The sequence below is a fragment of the Lathamus discolor genome, chromosome W, assembly GCF_037157495.1.
Source record: "Lathamus discolor isolate bLatDis1 chromosome W, bLatDis1.hap1, whole genome shotgun sequence".
In the NCBI taxonomy this organism is placed as follows: domain Eukaryota; kingdom Metazoa; phylum Chordata; class Aves; order Psittaciformes; family Psittacidae; genus Lathamus; species Lathamus discolor.
The window spans coordinates 20,036,176-20,054,503 of record NC_088908.1 but is presented as its reverse complement, the minus strand read 5'-3'; the positions used below and the strand labels follow the sequence as shown (position 1 = coordinate 20,054,503).

Below are 18,328 nucleotides of genomic sequence, written 5' to 3'. Positions count from 1 at the left end.
GGTGCTCCTGGCAGTCCTAGTGGAGATTTCCTGGAAGAACTGTGTTTTCATACATTGCCCAGATTTTGCTTTATAGGCACTTCTGAGCATCATTTTAATTTTTCCTAGAGCTCCCCCTTTACACATAGAATCATAGAATAACAGGTTGGAAGGGACATCAAGGATCATCTTCCAATCTCCCCACAAGTTACTCCTGGGGAGATTCTGGTTGGGCACAAGAGGAAAACTTTTCACAGTGAGAACAACCAGCCTTTGGAATAATCCCCCCAAGGAAGTGGTGGATTCCCCAGTGTTGGTCACTTTAAAGATTCGGCTGGACAGGGCACTGGGACGTCTTGTCTAGATTGTGCTTTTGCCAAAGAAAGTTGGACCAGATGGTCCTTGAAGTCCCTTAAGAGCTGGGATCCTGTGAGTCTATGATTTGACTTGTGATAGCACCCAGGAGGATTCACTCCATAATTTTCCTGGGGACTGATGGGCTGATAATTTCCTAGATCCTCCTTTGAGCCCTTCTTGTAGATGGGGGTGACATTCACCTTCCTCCAGTCTTCTGGGACACCCCCCAATCTCCATGACTTCCCAAAGATCATGGAGAACAGTGTTTCAAAGACCTCAGCCAGCTCTCTGAACACCCTTGGGAGGATAGTGTCAGGGCCCATCTATTTCATACAACACCAGGTTGAAGGGACCTCAAGGATCATCTGATCCAAAATTTTGTAAGGGTCAAGCTCTTGTATTAATTTACAAACCATCTCTTTCTCCACTGATGGTGGGTTTGCGTTTGCATCAACCTGAATTTTTGTTTAATACTTGTGTATTACACTCATGTATTAAGACAAATACGTATATACATGCAAACAGACCTGCACAGACACCCTCGTACTGCATATATTTATCACACTTAGAAACAAGGGGGTGTATAGCCAGTGGCATGATTATCTTCCAGAAGGAAAAGCCTGGATCACAGAATCACAGAATCCCAAGGGTTGGAAGGGACCTAAAAAGATCATCTAGTCCAACCCCCCTGCAAGAGCAGGGTAACCTACAGTACATCACACAGGAACTTGTCCAGGCGGGCCTTGAATATCTCCAGTGTAGGAGACTCCACAACCCCCCTGGGCAACCTGTTCCAGTGCTCTGTCACTCTTACAGTAAAGAAGTTCTTCCTGATGTTAACGTGGAACTTCCTATGCTCCAGTTTACACCCATTGCCCCTTGTCCTATCACTGGATATCACTGAAAAAAGCCTAGCTCCATCATCCTGACACCTACCCTTTACATATTTGTAAACATTGATGAGGTCACCCCTCAGTCTCCTCTTCTCCAAGCTAAAGAGACCCAGCTCCCTCAGCCTCTCCTCATAAGGGAGATGTTCCACTCCCATCCCGTGTGTTCCAGTGGCATGAAGCAAGCTGCCTGGGGAGGATTTCACATCTTCAGCAATCCCAGGAAAAAAAAAAAAAAAAATCTGTGGAAAGGACTGGCAAGGGGCTCCTGCTGTTTTGCCCCTTCCCAATGAATAGGAGGGGCCCCAATGAAGTGCCCTGTGTTGAAGGGAGGGGACTGAGGTGGCAGCAGTCCAGCCAGGAGTGGATACAGCCGAGACTGCTTCCATAAACCTGAGTGACAGCACGGCCTTTACATGAATATATAATCCGTGTTGCAGTCGCAGTGTGCTGGACCCGGCAGGGAGCGAAGTCTGCCCGGAGACTTGGCACTGCCAGCGCTGAACGAGGCGTTTGGCCCTTTCCCGTTGTCACCACACCCCGCCACCGGGAAGCGGGGACCCCGGGTCTGGCAGGGGATGGCCACCCCTCGTCGCATCGAAGGAGAAGCGGCAGGAAAGCTTGGGAGCGGGGCGGGGGAAAGATGAAGGTATAAATGGGAGAATCCCGGAGCCGCAGCGAGGTGTTAGGGGCTGCGGCCCTGCCGGAGCGGGAGGCGAAGGCGACGCAGTTCCTGTCTCTTTAAATCCACCCCTGAGCCCGGACCCGGGAGCTGAGGCATAGCAGAAAGCCCAGGATCCTGCTCATTAATAAGCTGGATTTATCCCCGTAGGGAGACGGGAGGGGGGGGGGGGGGGGGCAGGCCGTGGGGAGCGAGGGGTGAGCGGAGGCCTGCTGCCCAGCCCCTCACCGCGGCATCTAGCCTCACTCTGAACATCCTCCGTCCGAGATGCGGAATCCGCTGGGCGAGGCGAGTGGGTCCTCCCGGGAGTGAGGTTTGCTGGGGGCGGACAGACGGACGGGCAAGAAGGCGGGCGGGTGGGGGGGGGAGTTATAGCGGAGGCGATGGAGGGGTTTTAGGGCGCGGGGTGCGTGCGTGGTGTGAGGCCCGGCGCGGAGGGAGCCGAGCGGGAGCGGCCAAGGCGTCACATTGCTGCTGAGCCGCCGCCACCCGCATCCCCTCAATCCGCATTCCCGCTTTCCGCATCCCCGCCATGCCGCCTCTGCCGCCACCGCCGCCGCCGCCGCTGGCCACGCGCCGCAGCCAGGCCGGGCAGGCGGGCAGCCCGGGGCGCGGGGCGCAGGGGGGGCTGTGAGGAGCCTCCCCACTGGGCGCAGGGCCGCGGCTGTTCCCGGGGTTATTTCTCCTCTTGGCATTTGGCCTCTTGTTTCCTTTTTTCCTTTTTTTCTATTTTTTTTCCTCCCCCACCCCCGTTCCCTGCCGTGGATGGTTTTTAGGTGGAGTCATTTGCACCAAAACCCAATAGCTGCTGCTGTTCTTGCTGCAATTTTTTTTTTTTTTTTTTTTTTAATGATACTGTTTCCACAGCAGGGGAAGAGAGAACTGATCCTGAACATACTCCCAGAGAATGAATAATCACAAGAAACTGGATTAAGCAGCTCCCTTGGATCTGGTGCATGATTTTGATTGATTTGATTTTAAAATTCTTTTTTTCCCGAGTCATCATTCACATTTTATTTTCTGCATTTTTTAATTATTTTTTTCCTTTTTTCACCTTTTGGGGGATTTGCAAACTGAATTACATGCATGTCCAGTGGGGGAAGGTTTAATTTTGACGATGGAGGGTCGTACTGTGGAGGCTGGGAGGATGGAAAGGCTCATGGCCACGGAATCTGTACTGGCCCAAAGGGTCAAGGTGAATATTCAGGGTCCTGGAGTCACGGCTTTGAGGTGCTGGGGGTCTACACTTGGCCCAGTGGCAACACTTACCAGGGCACCTGGGCGCAGGGCAAGCGCCATGGCATTGGCATGGAGAGCAAGGGGAAGTGGGTATACAAAGGAGAGTGGACCCATGGATTTAAGGGACGGTATGGGGTCCGAGAATGCACTGGAAATGGGGCCAAGTATGAAGGCACCTGGAGCAATGGATTACAGGATGGATATGGGACAGAGACCTACTCGGATGGAGGTAGGTGCTGCATTGATGCCTTCCTGACTGGGGCGGGTGGGTGCTGCAGGGCACAAACCACTTAAACAGGGACTCTGGGGTTAGGCTAGAGTCTGGGAGTTTACAGCCTGCTAGTGTGGAGGGAGGGATGCTCATACCCCGCAGGAGACAAAGAACCAGACCATTGTGGCATCAGCCCAGCTTTTTGCCACAGGTAGCCCCATATGTTCCCTTTCTCTCCTTGATCAGGGTTTTTGGGGAGGGGAGCCAGCTGCACTGGTGGGGCTGATGCCCAGCTCTTGCCCAGCGGTGGTCAGAGGACAGGGTGGGCCAAGCCATCAGGAGACTACCCAAGTTGCACATGGGATTTGCAGTTCTCGCTGCATCACTGGAACCTGTAGGATTTGCATCAAAGCAACCCAGGGTGGGGGTGGGTGGTGGTCCAGGGCAGATGGGTGCAGCTTTAGTGCTACCAATGCTCCCAGCGAGGGGCTGGGGTCTTTGCGTACCCTGCATCCCCTCCAAAGGTAGTCCCACACTTAATAATGCCAGGCAAAAAGACTTTAATTCAGACAAGAGTCTTACGTTCCTAGTTTACAGCTTAATGCTTAGCATAGGGGCTCAAAGGGATCATCAAAGCTATTCTCTGCCATCAATACAGTTTAATGAGATTTTGAGAGGAAACTGGGATTAAATAAAAAACAAGAAAACCCAATTGGAGCGACCAAAAAACCTCAAAATATTGCTGGACTAAACAAGCTTTAAGGCTGAAATAGGAGAAGCAGCTGGTGCTTTGCTTTAAGTGGCTGTATCATCCTCTCTCATGTTTTGTGGCTACTTCTATCTCTATTACCACCATAATCTGAGGCAGGCCTACCTGTCAGTGGCCGAGGGCATCCGGCAGCACTGCCCCCTTGTTTCCCTGGCAAATGTGTCCATCTAAAGCAGGCTCATTTTTATTATTTTATTTATTATAATTTTCCAGGACTGCTAAGTTAAGGAAATTGCAGCATTGACGAGTTCTATCACAGCCTTCCTGAAAGGCACTGCAAGACCTTTCTCTAAAACATCCAGTTGGTTACTTTGTGATTATACAGGGAGGCAAGATTAAATGTTACCTGCAGCTTCTCTTTTATGCTCTGGAAGGGAGAGGTGGAACGATATCTTGATTTTTAATGATAATTTTGTGCTGGTGGCTTTGTCCTAAAGGCAAATATAGCTGCAACCTTTTGTTTCAGCTGCCTGGAATAATGCTGGGGTCTGAGCTGAAATCTGCCAGGTGTGTGTTTGCAAGCCATTGATAAATTCCAGCAGTCCTTCAGTTGAGAATAAGGCTGCTTGGTTAGATAATAATTGCTGTCTCCCACATTTGAAGCAGTCAAGAGGGGATGTGGGGGGTTTCTGCATGCTCCCAATGTGAGGGCTATCTCCCTGCTCCCCTCCTGGCATCCAGCCCCTTCTGGGTAGGGTTGCAGGAAGGTAGACAGAAGTCTTGACAAACTAGAGGTCTCTGAGTGCTGGGTGTTGTGGGGCTGGCCCTGTCCCTAGGCACACATGTGCCCCCACCCTGGCATGTTCCCTGTCAACTGCAGCACAGCAGCAATATGGGAATCCTGGGGAGCACCTCCAAAATGGGGTGGCTTGCCAGCAGTTTCACCATTTCTGAGAACCTACCAGAAGCAAAGAGCTTTTTCTTCCATCTTGTCAGGCCAGTCTGGCTTCTCGGTGCTTAGGGACCGAGAAGCTATATTGCATGTTTGTCATTTTAGGAAGATGTAGGAAGATCAGTGAGAGAAAAGGGCAGGGTCTGTAGCAAAATGCTTCCTCAGGGACCTTGAAACTATCCTAGGAGGAGGGAGAAGGGGAAATGCAGAGTGATGGTACCTGTGGCCAAGCCCATCATGCACACTCCATGTGCACCTCAGCTGGGCTCCTCCACAACAGCTTCCCTCCATTTCAGTTGTGCAGTCACCACAGAGTGACTGAACCTAGCCAAAATTGCATGTTCACCAAAATATGCAGAGGCCATGGCCTTTCCCAGTTGCCTGTATTGATTCTGGGTGGAAAACACCAAAGTTGGACATCTCCAGCCTTTTGGACACTGAATACTGATGAACTTTGAGCATCTGGATGCAAGAAGCTGATGTTTGCAGGAGCTCTGATGTAAGGGTGGCTGTGTAGCTGTGGCACAGAGGAGGCAACTGTTGGGAAGGATGTTTCTCATTAATTTATTCAAGTTATCTTCATCAAACTGAAGTATCCTAGAATCCTCGCCCCAGCATCTGTCACTTGCCACCCACAGATAAATATTCATCGATTGCATTATGTTTTTTTAGCACATCAACCAGGGCTAGGGGATGGGTCCCTAAATGCACAGCAAGGCTCAGGAAGTGACATGCCCCAGAATTCATGGGTTTGGCTCCAGTTTTACCATTTCCTTGCACAATATTGGGTGAGGACAAATCCTAACACTCCACCAGCAGTTGCCAGCGTTATCTTGGGGAGCGATATTTTGTGTGACTGATGTACACGTGTTGATGCATTGGGCTTGGATGTAGGGTAATGGTATGCTGGTGGACTGAGCCACGTTGCCACCCTCCTGCTCTGGCCCTGCTCTCTGTCCCAGGTACTGTCCCCCCCACGCCAGGTGCTCACACATGCATGCACATTTCCCCCATATGCAGCTTGCACCTCTCACACCTCCCACATGGACACACTCATCACCATGCACACACACCTCTCCTCCCCACACCAAGGCGCCGCTTCACTTCTCCGCTCACATACCCACACACATGTGGTCTGCCCCCAGCCTGGAACCATCCTTCTCTGACCCATGCATGCACCAGATGGATGCAAACTGTGCTCCCTGAGCTGTGTGGATATGTGCCCATCAACACAAACCTATCCCACAGAGCCCAACTAAGCAAATGCAGTCTCTCTGTTCCCCTAGAAGCCCACACTTTGCCAAACCTCCCTGGCACTGCTGCACACCTGACCCATGTGCGGCACATACGTGCACTGTCCTGTCTTTCTCCTGCATACACACACTCACTCGGACATCCCCAAACCACGATACTGCAGACATGTCCTTATCTTTCTGCCAAAAATCGCTCCTGCCCCCATCCAGAAGCACCCTGATATTACATAAACCAGGCTCCTGAGGGTTGCTTCAGTTGGATGCTGGAGTTGCATCACTCATTTGCTGGGCCTGATTCAACCGAGCTCCAGAGTGGGATCAGGATTGCTCCCATGCTTCATGTGAAAGGGGCTGCATCCACCTAGATCAGCACCGATGTGAGACGGAACTGCTGCTGTGGCCATTGCTGGAGCTGGTGGAACCTCTGTAGAGCAGAGGGTTAGAGACCTCCCATTGGAGATCCCCTTCCTGAGCAGGTCTGGAGATCAGGAGAACATAGCTGGTTTCTGCCTTTCTGTAATTCCTTGGACACTTTGGAAATATTCAGGGATTTTACCCTGGTGACAGAATTGTAACTTCAGGCTTGCCATGAGAATCTTAAGGCTGTACATTGGGTTTGGGTTTAGCTTCTGAAACCACGATTGTGAGGATGGATGAGGTGGGGGGGATGAAGGAAGCCCCAGATCTGCTTTTGCCCTTTCTGTCCCTGCCAACACTTTTTCTCCTCCCTCCACCCCTCCCCAGCTGAGCATTTAGGATCTGAGACCGGACAAGGGCTTGGGGAGGGCACCAGACCCTTGCCTGGGTCCCCTCTGCCCAGACAGCCCTCAGGGAATGGCTCACAGAGATTCCCTGGCCTGTAAATGTCTGTGCCAGGTCCCTCCTGCTGCCACCTCCTTGCTGCATCCCAGGTGCACATGTGTTCCATGCAGCCTTGTTTCTTAGGAGGGTTACCCCAAAACAGGCAGGCAGTTGCATCGTGGTGTTCATCCTGTGATATCCTCCATGCCCACTCACCTAAATGAATCATCCCTTTGATAGGTGAGTGAGATATAATTAGTGTTTTCATTGTTAGCACCATGTGAGTAGGCAAGTGGGTTTTCTTGGCTTGGGCTGGGAAATGTTCCTCCTTTGCAAGCGATGGGGAGAGGAAAGTGGTGCAGTGGGAGCTGCTGGTGTGGGCTGTCTCGCAGCCTGTCCTGCCCCAGTTTCCCACCTCTGCAATGGCACTGGTGACACCTCCAGCCACTCTCTTAGTGGGTGCACCAGAGCCTACCAACCAAATGGCTTTGATGTGGTTGAGGAGATGAAAAACATGAAATATTTGGCAAAAAAAAGGCCCCTTGCCAGTGTAAAGGGCTGCTCAGGGGGGATGCACTGGGGGTTCAGCAGGGGACCTGCTGGTCCAGGAAGGGGTTTTGAATGAACCATCTCCAGCCAGTGCCTCTAAGGGTAGTGACATCTCTGACATCTGCCTCATTCCTTTCTCCATACTGGGGTTTTCCACAGATTCCTCTACAGCAGCAGGGAACCAGCTAGCAAGGGCAAATTTCCATGCAGTCTATTTATAGCACAGATGTCAGACTTACCTTAAAAGTATCAGCTCTCATCTTATTTTGCTACTGGGAAGGAATTGTTGATGCACTTTAAATAGTGGGTGGAAACAAGCAAATACAAGTATGCCCTGATTCCCCATCCTCCTGCTTCTTGCAGAATCCAGACAACCCCCTAATAACCTGATAATTAAAAATAAAAGCTATAAACTTTGTTGATGAAGCATCTTGCTGTCTAGATTTGGTACAGAAGTTGCAGCGCGACAGCAGTTATAGGAGAGCAAGAACTAAAACATCAGGATCCACTGAGCATAGAAAAATGAATCAAAATACTAAATTAAGATTGTGACCATCATCATTAAAAATGAATGATATGAGCTCATGGCAATTACTTATCTCACTGGAACATGTTGCTTAGTTTCAGGTACAGCTCAAGACAGAGGAAGAAGGATTTTGACCCCAGGGAAAAGTATGTGAGATAGAAACTGTCAGACAGGCTTAGATCCTCACTCCATCTTCTCAAGGATTTTACACAGCACATGATGCTCCAGGGGATGATGTAGGATCCTAACCTTACACCCCTCTCCCTGACCCATAATAGAGGGTGATCTAAGTCCTGAAGCACTGTTTTAATATCCTTTCACTGGGGATGCCAGGGTAGGTTTCTCATGACTTTTAATGCAAATCTCAGGGTATTTGCATGTGATTTGATATCCCATGGGGCTCCTTATGGCTGGGTGACATCTGGTCCTGTAGCTGAACAGTTTTTTCCCTTGAAGCTCCTGCTTGTGGAATCATGTGATTTTGTAAGATTTTCAGCTTCATTTTTGAAGCAAGGTTTCCACCCAGACTATTTCAGAAAAGTCATTCTTACAAGCTTGGAAACCAGCAGATGAGAGCTAAAAATGCCTTTGGTTTAAAAATGCCTTGATTTTAAAATTAATCTGATGATAAATTTTGAATGTTTTGATCAGGTAACATCGATGTAGATGAATGATCTGTATTAATGTAGGCATGACTTGGAGATACAGAAGCTGGGTAGGATGGGTCTGGTGATGGTCTTAGAGGAGGCAACACTGTGATTTAGCATCTGTCATATGAGATTTGGCAGGTTTCGCCTGTTTGGGGTCTGTCTTTGGCATTGAATGAAATTCTGAAAAATAAAGGATTTTTTTTTTTTTTTTTTTCAGGAGTTTGCAATAGTTAGAGGAGAATCTTGATGCTAGTTTGCCCCTGCAATAAGACGTTTAACTTACAATTAAAGCATTTGTTAACAAAAAAGGGGAGCTTGGAGGAAAAAAAAACAAACACTTGAATGGCAAGTGGTTATATTTTGGGGTTTGATATTGGCTTTTCAAAGACAGATTCTGCCCTCTGAATCAAAAATCCTTAAAAATTGCAATTGATGCATGAGCATTCCTTTAGAACAACCACTCCTTTCCCAAAATTATTCCCTAAAGAGGTTCCACTTACTCTTAGCATACAGCAGAGCATCATGAATTTTCATGAATGACTGAACAGCCAGAGCAAGGTCCCTAAGTTTGCAGACATTTGCACCAAGCTGATTATTAAAAAGGTATAATTTCCTGCTCAGGACATCACTTTGGGTCTGCATGGTGTTTCCCTGGCCAGTACCTGTGGAAAATTCCTGCATCTGAGCTTATCTTCATAAGTAGGACATCAGCTTTGGGGCTTTGCCCCATTCCCTGTCCTGCTGTAGGTTTGCTGTGGGCTGTGCAGAGCCACTTTGTGCCTGCAGCAGAAGGAGGCACATACATACCTTGTTTGTGTGGAGGAGCTTGTCCACCACCTTGCACTGTGCCTCAGTTTCCCATCTATAAGTTCAAATATCAGCAGTCTTTGCAATACCATGATGCACATTAATGTTTGCCAGTGAGGGAAGTAGCTTCACTCTGCTGATCTCCTGATTGCAAAGTATCTTTGGGGCAGGCATTATGGCAATGAGAATATAAGGACTCCCATGTTTTGGATGGGTTTCATAACCCAGAGATGAGCATTCCTGATGATGCAAACCTGCCTTTCAGATGATTTTCCCGAATAATTAATCAACCCTGTGGTGACTGTTCAGGCAGAGTTACTCTACGTTGGTATTTGCATCTACAGAGGAGGAGGCAGATTCCCTGTCTGTGTATAGATCCATCTCCTCTCTCCAGCCCCTGGCACTTGTTCCTGCAGAGGTGTCCAGTGAGGCAATGGCCCTGGCAGGGCCATCCCTGAACTCATTTCTACCTTCTTGCAAAGTGAACTCCTACAGTACATCTTCCAAACCCAGAAACTCCACTTGTTTGTGTCCTTAGATGAAAGGTCCCTGCCATATAGCTTTTAAAAGTGCAAGCTAGCCATGCTAATAGGAGCTGCAGACTTGTAATGCTTCATCATTTGTTGAGCCCCAGCAACAGACTTAATGCTACCCACTTCCCAGGCAGTTACAAAGCAGCCCATGACAGCTCCACTCTAGTCGTCCTCTTTTCTTTCTTCACTGCTTTTCTTCCCTTTCTCTCCTCCATGGATGCCTAGACCAAACTGTGACCATCGTGTATGTATGTATCCAGCCTCACATTAAGCAATATGACTAACATCCATCATGTGCTTGTGCCTGCAGAGTATATTTGCATTTTCAAAATTCCATACTTTATTTCTTCCCCTGTGCAAGCACTTACCAGAGCACATTTTTGACAAATTAGCAACCACAGAAGAAGCATCTGACTGTGTTTTTAGCATGGCTTGGTGATTGATGGTCAGAGGCATGGAGAGCTTTTGCAGAGCAGGGGGGAGATAATTCACCACTGATGCTGTATCCATGCGGCATTGCTCACATGTGCCATCACTGATTCCCACCTTTCACAGTGGGCAATGCAGGCAGGAAGTACTAGCCTTCCATATCATGCCTGTGTGGGATTTAGGTGAACATCTGGGGGACAACTGCTGTCCTGCAACCAGCAGCTGGGCACAGGGCAGAGAATGCAAGTCACTCAGTGCAATGCCTTTTCCTGCTGCCAGGAGTGCAGGAAGTACAGCTCTTGGGATGTCAGAAGAAAATATTCACCCACATGGATGCTTGAGAGGACCCAGATATGCAGGTAGCACATTTGGGGGGCATGTTTTTACCAACAAGGCCTCCTGACTGACGGACATCAGCCAGGGTGGCCAATGAGGGTATCCCCATTATCACACCATCAGGACTGAGGCTAAATTAGCATCCTCCAGTCCTCTCTTTTCTCTTGTACATCTTCTCTTTGGGATAGATGTTTCTGAGATGCCAAACATGATTTGTGCATCAATCCTCCCTGGGTCTTTCTGATATCGAATAGCTGGAAAGTGATATCTAAAACTTGCTCCTTTTGTTGTAATTCAGGAGACCGGCCTAATTACTGCCATAGGATGTCTTTAATTAATATGCTGCAGAATTCAGAGATAAGAGGGGGTGTGTGAGCATACCAGGAAAGGTACTTCACGAGGTAAATGAGCAATTTGCAAAGCCTAGTTACTTCAGCTTGGCTTGGAAAAGTGGATGGTGGTCACTTTGGACAACGTAGACCTCATTCCCAAATTTTGCTGAGTGGCAAAAGGAATCTGGGAGGTTTGGATCACTGCCATTGACAAACAGTCAGATCTGGCTCTGCTTCAAGGATGGGACAGAGGCTACAGAGGAACCTGCCCTTTGAAGCCTGCTGCTCCCATGTCTGTGGAAGCCTGGGTAGCTGTGCCCCTGTCACTGATTATTTTAGCTAAACTTGGAAATATCTTGCATTGACCCATGACAGTGGGTTATTTGTATGGCTTTTTTAACTTAGTATTAGTGATGGGTAAGGAATATTTTTCCAAGTGTTTTGACTTTTTCCAAGGTCATATTGTGATAATAATATGTATGTGTCCACCACCCTCAAAATGCTTTACAACATCCTAAATAACTGCTTAAATTTCTCCATATAAGAAACTGAAGTGGATCAAGGCAAGGCAGGTCTGTGCAAACCTCCCTGCATGCTTTACCCCATGTGCTTGGGAAGGGCTTCGTCCAGCAAGACATGGAACTGGTCATCTTGGTTCAGGAAAAGCCTGTGAACAGCCTTCAGTCAGTAGTGCTCTTACTTAATGGTGTTCCTGGACTGGAGCCAGAGGGCTCAGCGCCTGCAAAATGCTAAATCCTTGGTAAAGGGAGAGAGAGGAAAGAAAATGCAGCCATTCCAACCCCCCAAATACTGACTTCTGTCTCCTTCCAATGCTATGCCAAAGATGAACCAGGTTTATATCCAAGTGCATGATCCCACCTTGGGCCAAGGGAAACCCCACCCGCATTGCTGGGCTGTGAGCAGCCCATCATCTTAATTTTTTATGTGCAAAAAGGCACCTGGTATGGATTAAAATGGCATCGATAAAGTGACTTTTCTTGCCCAAGGCTTCAGCCTGGTGTGCTGTGTGGGAAGAGCCAGCCATAAGCTGGTTGCCTCTTCCCAGTCATGGTGAAGAGCAAGAATGAGGAGTTCTCACAACAGTCCTGGGCCCACAAGCACCTGTGTGAGCCCCACCTCAGCAGCTGCATCCCAGAGAGATGAGCTGGAGTCAGAGATTGGTCTCCTCCTTTCTGCTCCCCAGGAAAATCCCCCAAACTCTTTGGCAAAGCCAAGGAAATGAATGGAAATCTGTTGTTCTTCCTGGTGTCTGTAATCATAGATCCCCCCAGAGCACTTACAGATAGGAACTAATTATTTTTTCAAATGCCCATCTGAATTGCTGGAGTGTGGCTGCATCACCCCTGTTTCTAGCAGGGAACACAAGGCGCAGGGGTTGCACCCAGCCATCTCACGACCAGCTTTACATGGGGTCCTGCTCACTTCCCTATTTCTGCAAGGTGCAAACCAGGGCAAACTCTGATTTCAGGGATTTTGGCTTTATGGGGACAACAGGAACAGCACTGCAGACTCTCTGCTCTCTTCCCAGAATGGATTTTAGCCTCCTGAGCCAAATGCTGAGAAAGCACTGAGTGACTGCAACAAATTAGATTAGATTACTTTTTGGTGCTTGTGATTTCTCAAAACATATGATCTTCTGATGGAGAATCAAGAATGACGCACATGAAAAAAAAACAAGGTGGTTGGTGAGGGCCAGCATGGCTTCACTCAGGGGAAATCCTGCCAGACCAATTTGGTGGCCTTCTATGATGGGGCTACAGAACTGATGGACAGGGGTAGAGCAGTTGATGACATCTACCTGGACTTGTGCAAAGCGTTTGACACTGTACCACAGGACATCCTTGTCTCTAAATTGGAGAGACATCAATTTGATAGGTGGACCACTTGATGGATAAAGAAGTGGCTGGATGGCCGCACGCAAAGAATTGTGGTCAATGGCTCAATGTCTGGCTGGAGACCAGTAACGAGTGGTGTCCCTCAGGGATGGGTGTTGGGACCGGTCTTGTTCAACATCTTTGTCGGTGACATGGACAGTGGGATTGAGTGTGCCCTCAGCAAGGACTTGGGAGCATTGGTCGATAAGAAACTGAACATGAGCCGGCTTCAGTGTGTGCTTGCAGCCCAGAAAGCCAACTGTATCCTGGGCTGCATCAAAAGGAGCGTGACCAGCAGGTTGAAGGAGGTGATCCTGCCCCTCTACTCTGCTCTCATGAGACCTCACTTGGAGTATTGTGTGCAGTTCTGGTGTCCTCAACATAAAAAGGACATGGAACTGTTGGAACAAGTCCAGAGGAGGGTAACAAGGATGATCAAGGGACTGGAGCACCTCCCGTATGAAGACAGGCTGAGAAAGTTGGGGCTGTTCAGCCTGGAGAAGTCTGCCTGGAGACCTAATAGCAGCCTTCCAGTACCTGAAGGGGGCCTATGGGGATGCTGGGGATGGACTCTTCCTTAGGGACTGTTGTGACAGGACAAGGGGTAATGGGTTTAAACTTAAACAGGGGAAGTTTAGATTGGATATAAGGAGGAAGTTCTTTCCTGTTAGGGTGGTGAGGCACTGGAATCGGTTGCCCAAGGAAGTTGTGAATGCTCCATCCCTGGCAGTGTTCAAGGCCAGGTTGGACAGAGCCTTGGGTGAGATGGTTTAGTGTGAGGTGTCCCTGCCCATGGCAGGGGGGTTGTAACTTGATGATCTTAAGGTCCTTTCCAACCCTAACTATTCTATGATTCTATGCTTCGGAGGCCAGGGACTTCCTGGTTTCTGCTTTTAGCCTGCCTGGCTCCAGCCAAGGATGGGACTCTGCATGGTCCTCAAGGCAATAGAAATTCCTGCAGGAGTTTAAAAAGCCATTTAGAAACAACCCAGCCTTGCTCCAAGGGGAGCGAGCCAAAAAACCCCACAAAACTCAGTCTTAAGAACACAAGCTAAATTGGCCAACAATTGCATTGCCCATTTTTTTTTCTCCATGTTTCTATCCCATCCTGACTTTCCCCATCTTTCCTGCAAGCCTGTTCCTTTTCTCACATTCCTGCTTCTGTTTCCAAAAGGTGAATATTATAATTTAATTTTCTCTCCTTATCTCTGCTCTGCACCCTTGGGTGCATGTGGCCACATCCCCACTCTTCTTGGCATCACTTTTATCTTGGCCAAATCCTCCTGGAGCGATTACACCAGAAGTCAAGAATTCTTCCCCAGGGTAAAACCATGGTGAGCAAGAGCACAACCTGCTTATTCCCTTGGGCTCTGATTTTTCTGCAAAATTCTCATTCCCAGGTCAGGATCAGGCCTTCTTTTCAGCAGGATCATGGTGGTGGCTGAGATTTCTTGGCTTGGCTGCCCAGTGCTCTCCAATCCCCCAGGAATTCCCCACAGCCTGGCTGCACATCTTGGCTGCCTGCACAATGCTGCCCTGACCACATAACAGGTGATGCATTTTCCCTGGTACAATCACTCCATTATAGATTCATAGAATAGTTAGGGTTGGAAAGGACCTCAAGACCATCTAGTTCCAACCCCCCTGCCATACAATTAATTCTTCGTGAAGATTTTACAAATATTGATAGTACAGAAGGAGCTACAACACAGAAATGATTGCTGCTTCGGTTGTATTACCATAGGAAGTCACAAATTACCTACCTCAGGAGATTTTTCTTTCCATGACCAAGACTTTCTTGGCTGCTCTTCATCCTTTTTGACCAGTGCAAAAGGGCCACTAGAAGTGGGATGGATATTAGTGGCATCTTGGAGGCAGCCATAAGAGTGACCTGTATGGGTGGGGGAAGAGCTTGGCACATTTTCTTCCCCAGCAATTCTCCTCTATCACAATGTCTGCCTCTTTTCCATATGGACCTGTCTTGGGCAATGCAATCAGCTTGAGGCCAGAATTGCAGAACTGTTGGCTTGCTCCCTGCTTCCCATGCCAATGGAGGCATGTTCCCCTCTTGCACACAGTTAAAAGAGGGTATTTATCTGCCCCGACCCTGGGAGGTGCTCAGCTCTCTACATGTGTACTGAAGTCCCTGAGGACCTCCATTCAGCACCTCAGCAGATCAGTCTGGGGACCTTTTGCATCAGATGTGCTTATCCCATTACACCCAGGCGGATCCTACTGTCCCCACTGCACAAGCTTCTCATTGCACGCTCCATTTTCAGCCCCCAAGCAATGAAACTGCTATAGCTGTTCCATCCTGGCATGTAAAGTGGAAAATCGTAAACCCCTGTCTCCTCTGAAGGGAGAAAGAGTCTCCCAGCTCCTCATGAGATTAAGCTTTGTGTGCATGTCTGCAAATGTTAGGGGGCAGAGGTTAAGCTGAGCAGTGCAAGGGGAGGAGGTGGCATTGCTTAGCAATGAAGATTGGATGGCTCTGAGACCTTCCAGTATTCATGGACAGATCCTGGGATATTTAGGGGTTTAAAATATAATGAAGTCAGATGAAGGAAGGAGTGCTGCTTGGGTGAGGAAGGACAGATGAACTCAGCAGTCTGGAAGGAAGCTCTTTGATCTGCTGGAGGTCAATGAAGGTGGCCAGATGTCTTGGTGGCCATCAGGGAGGTGACCGTGCCCTCCTAGGCAGTCTGCAGAGGTAATCCATGCTGCTGCCTCCAGCAGGGAAGCAATCAGGAAAGCAACACCAGCCATGAAAGCAGACTTAGGGTGTGGGTTTTGCTCTCTGATGGGAGTTGCTCTGTGGTGCCGGGAGGGGAGAAGCAGGATGGACTGGCTGGATGGGATCACTCCTCAAGCCCTTGCATCCTCTGCTTAGAAAAATCAGTCTTGGCAAGGAAATGCAGAGATTGTTCCTGGCAGCTGTGCAATTCTAGGAGTAGGTTTTAAGGCCATGCAAAGATGACAGTTTCCTGGGCACCTCTGCCTTGCTGGAGATACGCTGCAGCTGTAACCTGCTGTGACCAACTTGCTGCCTCTGCTCCAGCTGAGATGTGCTGTCACGCTTGCTCCAACAGCACTTTGTTCTGCTCTTTGCTGCTGCCTCTGGTTTTCAGCAAAGGGCCATGTCTGCTTTATGGTGCTTTGGTTTATTCCGTGGGTTTTTATCAGCTGCAGATTTGCTGGGGATGGGGAGGTCAAGGGACCAGCCAAGGGAAAGGGAGTCCAGGGCATGGGCAGGGCAGGCCCTGGCAGATCTCGCGCAGGACCTTTTCTCCCTGTCCCCTTGTGCGCACTGGTATCTTTCCCTGAAACCCATGGAATCTATCTCTAGGGGAAACAGGAGTCTGAGCATGGTGTGAGGACATCCCAATCATCTTGGGGGCTCCCTTTGTAGGGGTGCTCAGGGTGCTGGGGAAAATGTCTCTCACCCAGCTGCTGCCCATCGCCTGCTGGTTGTCCTGCCAAGATGCTCTGTGAAGAAGCCAGAAAGGGGAATGAGATGGTGCAAGGTCTGAAAAGGATGAATGGACAGCAAGATGGTTTCTCCCTACCACAGAGACCATTCCAGGGTGCTGCTGGGCATGGGGAGAGCCATGGGGCCATGACAAGTGCAAGGTCCTACACCTGGGTTGGAGCAATCCCAAGTACAGCTACAGGTTGGGCAGAGAAGAGATTCAGATCAGCCCTGCAGAGAAGGACTTGGGGGTGCTGGTCGATGAGAAAATGAACATGAGCCAGCAGTGTGCGCTCGCAGCCCAGAAAGCCAACCGTATCCTGGGCTGCATCAAAAGGAGCATGACCAGCAGGTCGAAAGAGGTGATCCTGCCCCTCTACTCTGCTCTCGTGAGACCTCACTTGGAGTATTGTGTGCAATTCTGGTGTCCTCAACATAAAAAGGACATGGAACTGCTGGAACAAGTCCAGAGGAGGGCCACGAGGATGATCAGGGGACTGGAGCACCTCCCATATGAAGATAGGTTGAGGAAGTTGGGGCTGTTCAGCCTGGAGAAGAGAAGGCTGCGTGGAGACCTCATAGAAGCCTTCCAGTACCTGAAGGGGGCCTATGGGGATGCTGGGGACTTCATCAGGGACTTTAGTGACAGGACAAGGGGTAACGGGTTAAAACTTAAACAGGGGAAGTTTAGATTGGATATGAGGAAATTCTTTCCTGTTAGGGTGGTGAGGGACTGGAATCGGTTGCCCAGGGGGGTTGTAAGTGCTCCATCCCTGGCAGTGTTCAAGGCCAGGTTGGATGAAACCTTGGGTGGGATGGTTTAGTGTGAGGTGTCCCTGCCTATGGCAGGGGGGTTGGAACTAGATGATCTTGAGGTCCTTTCCAACCCTAACTATTCTATGATTCTGTGACATCAATTGTTTCATGTTCTTGGAGACCCCAAAATGGATTTGTCCTGGGTTCAGCTGTAACAGTTATTTTTCCCCTTCTTAGTAGCTGGTGCAGTGCTGTATTTTTTACTTTCAGCCTTAGAACAACGCTGATAACACTGATGTTTTTAATTGTTGCTAAGTAATGGTTACTCTGATCAAGGACTTGCTCTGTCTCATGTTCTTTGCCCAACCTGTAGCTGTGCCTGGGATTACTCCGACCCAGGTGTAGGACCTTGCACTTGTCATGTTGAACTTCATAAGGTTGGCATCAGCCCACCTTACAAGTGTGTCAAGGTCCCTCTGGATGGCATCCCTTCCCTCCAGCATATCAACCGGACCACACAGCTTGGTGTCATCGGCAAACTTGCTGAGGGCGCACTCAATCCCACTGTCCACGTCAGTGATGAAGATGTTAAACAAGACCGGTCCCAACACCGATCCCTGAGGGACACCACTCGTTACCGGTCTCCAGTCGGACATCGAGCCATTGACCACAACTCTTTGTGTGCGGCCATCCAGCCAGTTCTTTATCCACCCAGTGGTTCATCCATCAAATTGATATCTCTCCAATTTAGAGAGAAGGATGTCGTGTGGGACAGTGTCAAACGCTTTGCACAAGTCCAGGTAGATGACATCAACTGCTTTAACTTTGTCCATCAATTCTGTATCCCCATCATAGAAGGCCACCAAATTGGTCAGGCAGGATTTCCCCTTAGTGAAGCCATGCTGGCTGTCACCAAACACCTTGTTGTTTTTCATGTGCCTTAGCATGCTGTCCAGGAGAATGTGCTCCAAGA

The 18,328-nt window shown here is 49.1% G+C and overlaps 1 protein-coding gene across 2 annotated transcripts in view; it reads left to right on the top strand.

The window, feature by feature from the left end:
- The first annotated feature begins 2,296 nt into the window (after positions 1–2,296).
- LOC136004253 (junctophilin-3) overlaps positions 2,297–18,328 on the top strand; it is a 38,060-nt gene continuing 22,028 nt past the window's right edge. For both annotated transcript variants that reach the window (XM_065660592.1, XM_065660590.1), the window contains exon 1: positions 2,297–3,376. In XM_065660592.1, coding sequence (XP_065516664.1) covers positions 2,995–3,376 — 382 coding nt within the window. In that variant the 5' untranslated portion in view covers positions 2,297–2,994. The remainder of the gene's footprint in view (positions 3,377–18,328) is intronic.